Genomic DNA, 10,102 nt, shown 5'->3' with positions numbered 1-10,102 from the left:
GACTGTTAAGATCAACTTAGATTTATATAAAAAACGATTATATCTTTGTCAACACTCCTTGATTGGTAGAGTAGTTCTTAGTAAATGTGATAGGCCTTGGACTTTGATAAAATTGAAGGAAATTATTTGCAGTTTTCCGGCTCAATACAATATTAATGAATGTAATTACAATTAATTAGATACAGGAAAACAAATAACTAGGCATCTTGCCAATTATTTGCTCTGTAACTAATAATACAAACATACAATAAATATAAGAAATATACATACAATAAATTGCTAAGGCAATGGTGATGAAAGACCTTCTTGAGAAGACAATGAATGAAGAGGTTGGTGTCTCTTAGAGAAACTATCCCTTCTAAATGATGGAGACTTCTCTGCCAAATGTTTGATATTTTTCTTAACACGGACTCTACTCAATAGTAATACCATTTTTTCCCTGTATTTTAGTACCAAAAAGAAGAAAACCCTGTGAATCAACAGCAACAATAACACTGCACCCAAATCCCACCATTTCGACCACTTTAAGTCGATGCCGTAATACATTTCGAGCGCTTTCTCTCCTTGGAGCTTCGGGTCTCCTGGCACCATGGGGTCGAACTCAAGTCCGACCATGTCGTTTTTGAATTGGCCCTATAAAACATTTATGTGAGGGGTTTGATTAGTTGGAATATGAATGTTAAATGAAAATTTCAATTCGGTTCGGTTTGAACAGAATGTACCTGGACAGACCAAGTAGTAAAGCTGATGTAGGTCATGGGATAGCGCCAGAAGAAGTTCGGAAGATAAATGGCTGGCCTATAAAGTCCAGCTGGAATTGTCAAAAACATCTGCATATATATATTAGTTTGTGTTAGGACAATGCATTTACAAAAGGCAAAATATTCTTATATATACCCACAACTAAACTATTGGTTGTTTGTCAAATATACCGCGATTTTAAAATCGTGCCAGTTTGATTTATCATGTGCCAAACATATACCGAGTGCTCTTTTAGAGTATCAAAGGTTGCCGTTTGACATTTCAAACGGCAATGTTTTGATACTCCAAAGGAATCGTGAGTATATTGACACATTGAATAAATGATGGATCAAAAATCGTGATATATTTGACAAATGAACTATATTTATGGATATTTAAGAACAATTTGAATTTAGAAAAAAGATTACTAGAATGAACGTGAATGTTTTACTTACAATAATGGCAGCTGAAGCTCCTACACTCATCAGAAAGTTGGGTAGAAGCAATGCAGCAATCATAGCTACAGTTTCCATTATAGCGATACATCCGAATAGGTTGATACAGAAATGACAGAGAATGGAGAATCCCATATGAAATTTCACCATGTAATATATTATACCCGCAGATGATACAGCGGTTAGCGCTATGAAAGGGAACGTCGAGAGGAAGTTGGCTATCACGAACACTCCTTCTCCGTAATGCCCGTTTAATCTTTCATACGACAACACCTTCCATTCCTCAGCGATCGAGGGCAAGCCTCCAACCGATAAGCAAAGCATGAAGTCGTAAAAAAAAGTGTAACATTTCGATCTTGATAAGAGCGATGTGAATGACAAGCCTATATCGTAGAACATTGTTCCTGCGCCCAACGATACTAAAATACTGAACAATATCCTGATCCAATAGTATGCCATATCTCTCATTATATTCACAAATGATCTTTTCGTCAATACGTTCAGCTGCTTCCACCAACTGCTTCTGCTCATCTTCATATCGCTCGTATGCTCGTCCTGAACATCTTCAAATCAATTATGTACCAAGACAAATACATAATGCAAGTTAAAATATGATTAAATTTGATTACTTACACTAACAAGTGCAATCTCCCGGATCCTTTTCCTTGTATGTATCGAGTATGCAGAGTTCTTGTATTTTTCGGCAAGTATTGCTTTGATGTCTTCTATTTTCAATTTCATTTCAGAATCTGACGATCTCTGTTACACAAATAATGAAAAATGAGAATAAACAATATAGAGTATCCGAAGACATAGTCTAATGGTAGAAACGTTATAATTTGATCTAAATAGAGCTTGTGAGACTACATACATAATCATTTTCTGACCGTGTTCGAAATGAAAATAACTTGTCAAAGTCCGAATTGATACATCGAAGAAAATGATCAGCAGGGTTTTTTCTTGTGGGACAAGGAAATCCAGCCTCCGCGAAGAACTGTAGTACAAGTAAACCAAATCAGAATTCCTTCCGTCAAATTTTATTGCATCGTACGAATCAGTGATCGGAGATGTAAATTTCCGAAGAAAAGAAATCCCGATACAAATATTGTACATTCTTTTTTACAATTCGGCCTTGGACAATATTTTCTGACTACGCCACTGATACAAATGATGTATAATTACCTCAATAGCCGTCTTCGCCTCTCCAAAATAAATCATTTCGCCACCCGAAAGAAGGCATAAATCATCAAACGAATCGAAGATAAAACTACTCGGTTGATGAACAGAACAAACAACGATTCTTCCATCAACCGCAATATTCTTAAGAGCTTTGAGAACAAAGAAAGCCGAAGCGCTATCAAGACCAGAAGTTGGTTCATCAAGAAACATGACACGAGGCTGAGTTAACATCTCAAGACTGATGCTAACTCGCCGCTTTTCGCCGCCGCTGATTCCTCTTATAAGCCAGTTTCCGATCTTACTGTCAGCACAGTCTTGGAGTCCCATCTCCATGATTATATTTTCTACTATAGAATTGATTTCTTGGTTTGTCATTGTACGAGGAAGTCTTAAATGAGCTGAGTAAGTTAATGTTTCTTTGACTGTAAGATTTCCTAAGAGATAATCTTCTTGAGTAACATATGACTGCAAAAGTTCAGTAAGAAAAACATATGAAATGCTGTCATCTGCATATTGAAGATGCAAATCAAATAATAAACTTTTGTAGTATTTTCTTTTGGCCTAATTAAAAACCCCCGACCTTTTAGCCCCTTTTCAATCACATCCTGACGTTGAAAATTTGTCAATTTTACCCTATTTTGAATTTTTGTGTTTCAATTGTACCCTGAAAAATTAAATTAACGTCTTTTGCGTTTGGAAATTTGTTTAAAACATTCTCCATGTCTCGCATATATCAATTGTATATTTTTAAAATTTATTTAAATTTAGTTAAATTAATTAAGAATTTAAATTAGTGTTAATTTGATTATGGTTTTTAGTTAGTTTGTAAAAATAAAGGACTTATTTGTACTTTTTTGAATAAAAAAGAATTTAATTTCATGTTTAGACTTAATTAATTGAATGATTTCATCATTTTAGTAAAAAAATTAACAAAAATTAAAACATTGGGGTACAATTGAAAACGGAAAATTCAAAATTGGGTAAAATTGACAAATTTTCAACGTCGGGGTGGAATTGAAAAAAATTTTAAAGATGAGGGGTTTTTGAGTGATTAGGCCTTTTCTTTTTGTTTTAATTCCTAATTTTTTTCTTTTATGTTAATTACTATCGCCCTCATGATTATTATTTTTTAAAGTATTTTGTTTACATTAATTTCAGTTGAAAAAAAAATATATTTTTTAACTTTAATATCCCTCTTGAAATTTATTTAGAATTAATATTTTTTCTCCTGCATTTTAAAAAAGAAAAAAAAAGATAAATTCACTCCCTCAACTTACACAAAATATCAAAAAAGTTATTTTCGATGCTTTTGGATCAAACGAATCCTCCAACTTCTCGCTTTCGTAGCATGCACCTTCCCCAGAGAGTGAAACACACTCTCCGGTTTTGAATGGTGAAAAATTCAAAATAGTGCTCAGTATTTTTCTCATTTTCTGGTTAACACTTAATGATATTTAAATTTCAATATTCACCTTATTTTAAAACTTCAAAAATTAATTTGTTTTTTAAACAAAAATTGAGAGACTTTTTTTTTTCTTTTTTTCCTTTCTTCTCCGATCAGCTCCCTTCGTTCCGATTTCCCCACTGGCGGTCCTTCAAAACAAGGAGCTCTGGTCTTTGCCGGAGGAGCAACATCTCCTCGTTTGGAGGAGCTGCTACTCCTCGTTTTAGAGGAGCATATCTGCTCCTCGGGAACAGATCTGCAACTCCTCGTTTTGGAGGAGTAGATCCTCCTTGATGGTGGCCAGTGGTGGTGGTTGTCGGTTTTGATTTTCGGGCAGTGGGTGGCGGCAGACAGTGGTCAGACAGTGGTGACGGTGGTGGGAGGGAAGAAAAAGAAAGGAGAAAAAGAAAAGAAAGATCCCTATTTTTTGGGATGGAAGGAGTAGATGATTTAGTCAAAGGTTCTTATTGTTAAAAAGTTAAGTTTAATTTATTCCTAAATTTACTTTTATCAAAAAAAAAAAAGTTCACAAATAATTAAAGATCCAAATAAATATTAAAATTAGTGTGAAATTATTATTAAACTAAAAAATATCTATAGCTATTTTTTTAATTTTTCTTTAAAATATTTTTAAAAATATTTCAAAATAAAATCTAATATATTTTGATTTATTAATTAATATAAATTATAATATGTTTCTACTTGGTTTTAAGTTCTACATTTTTTCTGATTCAAAATTGAATCATAACATAGAAATATTTAATTTTAAAATGGAACTTAATAAAAATATAATAGATCATTTTTTAAAATTTAATTTTAATTTATTAATCCAATTTAAAAGAAAATATATAATTATAAATAAGTTATGATTTAATAAATAATTTTAAATTTTGTTTAAAAAATTTAATAGTTTTATGATTTTTTTAAAAGAAAAATTGGAATTAAACTGAACTTAATTTTTAACAATCAAATCTTTTGACCAAGTCAACTAACAAACTTAACTGACAGACAAATAAAATAATGACTTTGATCAAACGTCTAAAATAACAAGTGTGTTTTTAAAAATTATAAGAATAATTATATTTTAGACCTAGACTAAGGGATAAATATAAATTATCCTTAAACTAAGTTCTTATAAGGAGATTTCAGAAGATTAATGGAGAATACTAATTTGGACTTAGTATTTGTTTGTGTTCAAGATTGATGATTGTGCTTAATTAAGTAACTACTTACAATAGTTTTGCAGCTTGTGCTTCTCTTCTTTCCATTCAGCAATACATTTCCAGTCATTATTAGAGAGGGTGCAAGCCTTCCTGTCAATAAAGATATTATACTATTTTATCAAAAGATTAAATGATTAAATATAATTTCAAAGCAACAAATGGTATACACGCTAGATAGCAAACTGTCAAAGTCGTGGGTTCAATTCCCTCACAAGCGCTCCCCTCTCAATTATCAAAATAACAAATACTAAAAAATATTTATGAAATTTATATTTTTAAAATATTTTATATTGAAATTTGAAAAATGTTGATATTTCAATAAATTTTTATTATATTTTCAAATAAGTCCTCAAATTAATTAAATAAGTTATTATAAAATTATTATGAATTAATGGTTTTAACATAGTTATATAATAAATTGGAAACCAAAAATTGTAATTATTTAGTTTTTAAGTTTTATTTAATAATCCGTAATATTATTTATTTTAAAAATATTATGATAGTTTTAATAAACTTTTACGTACTTGATATTTGTAAATTAAATTATTTTTTTTTCAATTAAATTCATTAATTGAGCTGCATGGTTGACACTAAAATTTAATGAAAGAAATAGATTTTAAAATTATATCGCAGAAAATTAATTCATTTAAAAAAAAAATTAAAATTTACTATATAACAATTAAAGTTTACCATAAATTTAGCAATTATAATAAAACTGTTGAATTTTATTTTTCAAGTTGATTATATATTTAAACAAAATTGTAAATAAAATACTAAATACTATATTAAATTATTAAATTAAATAGTACTAAAAATATTATCACCTCTATGTCAATATCGAACGTAAGAATATAAGCTATAATCGAGCCAAATCAAATTAAAATTTAATTTAGATTCATTAAAATAAATTGATATAAATTGTAATAATCAAAAAGATTGAATTTTTACAAAACTATTCGAAAAAAATACCGGGCACATAGTACGTGTTGACCGTGCTATTGACCACTGTTAACCACCAGACTTTGGTTGGAAATTTTCCGTCAGGACTGTGGGACTTTTTAAATAAAAACTACTATGTACTATATATTTTAGAAATCTTAAAATGGGATTAATCCTTTTTTATTTTATTTTATTTGACCTCGTCCTATTGTCGTTTCTATCATTGTATGTAATTGCTCCCATTGCTTTTTTTTTCTTTCCAACTATAGTTTTCCAACTTAAAATAGGATAACAGCTAGGGGTGTAACCGAGTCGAGCTGAGTCGAGTACTGAGAAGATTGAGATTGACTCGTTTAGTTTCGAGTCGAGTTTCGAGTTAATTTATCGAGTATTTATCGAGTTTATCGAAAGCTCGCGAGTTTAACGAGTTTAATCGAGTCTTATTATTATTTAATAAATTTCAATAAAAATTTAATAAATTTCAATAAAAAATAAAAATTTAATAAAAATTTAAATACTATATTTCTTTTTATATATAAATAAATTTATATTACCTATTTTATGCATATTTCTTAACGAAAGATATATGAATTAGATATTTAAGGTTCAAAATTAAAATAACATCATGTCAAATTAGCATAGAAATATATAAACGAGCTTACTCGCGAGCTTTCGAGTCGAGTATCACTGAGATTGAGATTGACTCGTTTATTAAACGAGCCTTAAAAATTCGAGTTCGAGTAAGCTTTATCGAGTCGGGTTTCGAGTAGCTCGTGAGCGAGATTGACTCAGTTACACCCCTAATAACAGCTAAAATAAATGTTTTTCAGAAGCAAGAAAAACAACCACCAACTTAGCATGAGGAGTTAATGCATTGCAACACCTACTCAATCATGGCGATGTCGGTTGGAGACAAATATAAACTTTTTGATTTATTATTTTAAACATTTTAAACACTAAATATTTGGCGATGTCAATTGGAGACAAATATAAACTTTTTGATTTATTATTTTAAACATTTTGAACACTAAATATTTTACTAGTTCCTTATAAATGTAACAACTTTATCTATATTTTAAGATGCCGAAACTAGCTATTTTATTTATTTTTATTGGATGGAGGGAGTATAAATTAAAACATTTGATTTTAATTGAAAAATTAATAATTATATAATAAAAACAATTGCGTTATACTAATCATACAACAAACTGATAAAACGTTCATAGTGTTGAGATTATATTTAATGATGAAAAGAATAAACAATAATTAAATGTTTCGTTATTGCAAATGCTCATCGACTAATTATGACAATGATATGACTCAAGCATTAGCTAGGTGAAATAAATACTCTTGAAAAACTAACAAATAATGTAAATCTAATGAGTAACCAGGTAAAGATACTTGGTGTAGTTTATTTATTATTCTCTCTGTTTCAATAGAGTTGTCCACTTTAAGAAATATTTTTGTCCCAAAACTCTTGTTCACTTTCAAAAATTAATTAACTTTTTCACTCAATTTTCTTATATTGTCCCTATTTAAAATCCACTAATGAGTAAATTAAAAATAAATTACAAGTAGACCCTATATTAAATAAGGGTATGACAAGAAAAGTAAGAAAAATTTTATAAAACCATAATTTTTTTTAAACTGTGTGATAGATAAAGTTGACAACTCTATTGAGACAGAGGGAGTATTATAATAGAAAAATTAACATTTAAAATTATAGGTTTAAATAAAATAGCATGCACTAATATAAGCTATGGGGGTTTTGGTTTGTTTTGTTCAATCTTGAATTTTATAGACCTTGGCTACAAATAATTAACTTTAAGCTAACCCATTACAATTCATCCAAATGAATCATTTAAATCTTTGCAATAATTTTTTTTTTTCACATGAGCATATAAAAGAAATTAGCAAAAGTTGAAGATACGAAGAAATATAAATCTAGAGAGAGAAAGAAGTGAGAGAAATACCAGATAAAGCATCAAGCAAGGTAATTATAATAAAATTTTGTATTTTTGGTTCGTTTTGATTTTGGAAGTATAAAATTCAGTTAATTCGAACAAAAAAAAATATGAAATTTGTAGATTCTGTTTTGGTTTATCTATCTATATCTATATCTATATCTATTTATACTATCTATCTATTTATCTATAACTATCTATATCTATATCTATTTTCCGCAAACGCTCTTCTTGTCACAATTACTTAAGAAATAAAAGTTGAAGATATGAAGAAATATAAATCTAGAGAGAGAAAGAAGTGAGAGAAATACCAGATAAAGCATCAAGCAAGGTAGATTTACCGGAGCCAGAAGGACCCATAATAGCCATAATTCTACCAGCCAAAACATACCCACTAACTCCATTAATAAACTTCTTCTTCTTCTTCTTCTTCGAGTTACTAGGCATTACTGACACATCTTCCCATACCAAACTAATCATTTCTTCTGCTTCTTTTTTATAAATTTCCATATCCATTGATTTTCTTTATATAGGCATTCTCAGCTAGCTCCCAAGATTTTGCGTTTTTTTTATAGTGGGTAGCTAGCTAGTGTGTGATTTTTAATTTTTGGCCAATATTATTTATTATGTACATTTAATGAGAGTGCATGCAGCTTTTAAATGCATTCAGTATATGTCTATTTTAACTGTACCAAACTATGTATGTCTACTTGACCTAAATAGTGGGGAATAGTTCACAATTTCTAGAATTTGTTTGGCTTACCGATTCTTCCTCAAGTAGGGGGTCCAGTTCAATTTCAAGTGTATTTATATGTCAAAATTAAAAGTTCGTGTTAAATACCAAAAACATGCGAAAGTGGTGATTTTTGGAGCAATTAAGCCTTTTTGTAAATAATTTGTACAAATTAAATTAAATTTAATTAAACAAATTTATTTTTTTAAAATTAAGTGGAGAAAATACCCTCCTTCTAATACACGTGGTGTGAAATAATTAGAGAAGAGAAAATATATTATTGGATCGAATGATGATAGATTGATTATAAGCATATATATATATATATATATATATATAACTAGAATAGTTCTAATCAAATAAGAACTTCTAAAGATATGAACCTTTAATCATAATAGGAGAAGGAGATATATTCCAATACTCCCCCTCAAGTTGGAGCATGAGGATCGATCATGCCCAACTTGGACAGTAACATAGTAACAATTCGACCATCAATAAGACTAAACTTGTGTTTAGGCCAATCGATAATTTTCAGTTTTAAGACTTAATGGTCTTCGTTAATGTTTGCAGTTTAAGGACTTGCGTCGGTCCCAAGTAACAATTTCAGTTTTAAGACTTGATGGTTTCCTTCAATATTTGCAGTTTAAGGACTTGCGTCGGTCCCAATCAATAATTGGACGAAGAACATTCTTCGTAGTTTTTGCCTTTCTGAGCCACCGGGCTAATTTTAAGACCCGAGTGATTCGAAGGGTGAAGATAACATGGAGACTTGAAGTGCGGCAGCGGCGGCGAGTATGGCGGCGGCGGCGACATCTTCCTTTTCCATATAAAGTAGAAAAAAAGAAAAAAAATAGAAAACAACAATAAACTAGTAACATATAAAAAAATATCATTGGAGACTTGAAGTGTGGCGGCGGCAAGTATGGCGGCGGCGACATCTTTCTTGTCCATATAGAGTAGAAAAATAAAAGAAGAAGAATACAAAACAGTAATATATAATAAAAAAACGAAAAATTAAAAGAGGTGTGAGGTGATTTTGGTTAAAAAATAACCAAAATCACCTCCCTAAAATAGTAAGATATGTGTGGAAATCAAGGATCAATTTTGCTCTGATACCATGTGAAATAATTAGAGAAGAGAAAATATATTATTGAATCGAATGATGATAGATTGATTACAAGCATATATATATATATATATAACTAGAATAGTTCTAATCAAATAAGAACTTCTAAAGATATGAACCTTTAATCATAATAGGAGAAGGAGATATATTCCAATACGTGGCTTTGCTACTAAGGCAAAACACATTTTAACTAAAAAAATTGAAAATATCATATTTTACTAAGAAAAGACACACCAATAAGTACAATTATTAACCAATGGGGGTTGGTCCAAGTGGTAAGCGGTTTGGTATCGCTTAA

General features: G+C 29.8%; 1 protein-coding gene across 2 annotated transcripts; it reads right to left on the bottom strand.

Annotated features, from left to right (window-relative positions):
- Positions 1 to 102: 102 nt before the first annotated feature.
- On the bottom strand, positions 103 to 8,554 carry LOC126676906 (ABC transporter G family member 15-like). Of its 2 annotated transcripts, none has more exons than XM_050371239.2 (8): positions 8,257 to 8,554; positions 5,053 to 5,132; positions 2,379 to 2,840; positions 2,068 to 2,190; positions 1,830 to 1,955; positions 1,197 to 1,751; positions 723 to 830; positions 103 to 633 (listed from the first exon to the last, which is right to left on the bottom strand). In XM_050371239.2, exons 1-8 carry the CDS (start codon positions 8,459 to 8,461, stop codon positions 280 to 282), a joined length of 2,013 nt encoding a protein of 670 aa, XP_050227196.1. In that variant the 5' UTR covers positions 8,462 to 8,554; the 3' UTR covers positions 103 to 279. The 2 variants fall into 2 exon arrangements, with proteins under 2 accessions (XP_050227196.1, XP_055961612.1); XM_056105637.1 differs by lacking the exon at positions 8,257 to 8,554 and adding an exon at positions 7,955 to 8,039.
- Between the last annotated feature and the right edge of the window lie 1,548 nt (positions 8,555 to 10,102).

The sequence above is a fragment of the Mercurialis annua genome, linkage group LG4, assembly GCF_937616625.2.
Source record: "Mercurialis annua linkage group LG4, ddMerAnnu1.2, whole genome shotgun sequence".
Taxonomy (NCBI): domain Eukaryota; kingdom Viridiplantae; phylum Streptophyta; class Magnoliopsida; order Malpighiales; family Euphorbiaceae; genus Mercurialis; species Mercurialis annua.
The sequence above is the reverse complement of the archived record's forward strand: the minus strand, read 5'-3'. Positions and strand labels throughout refer to the sequence as shown.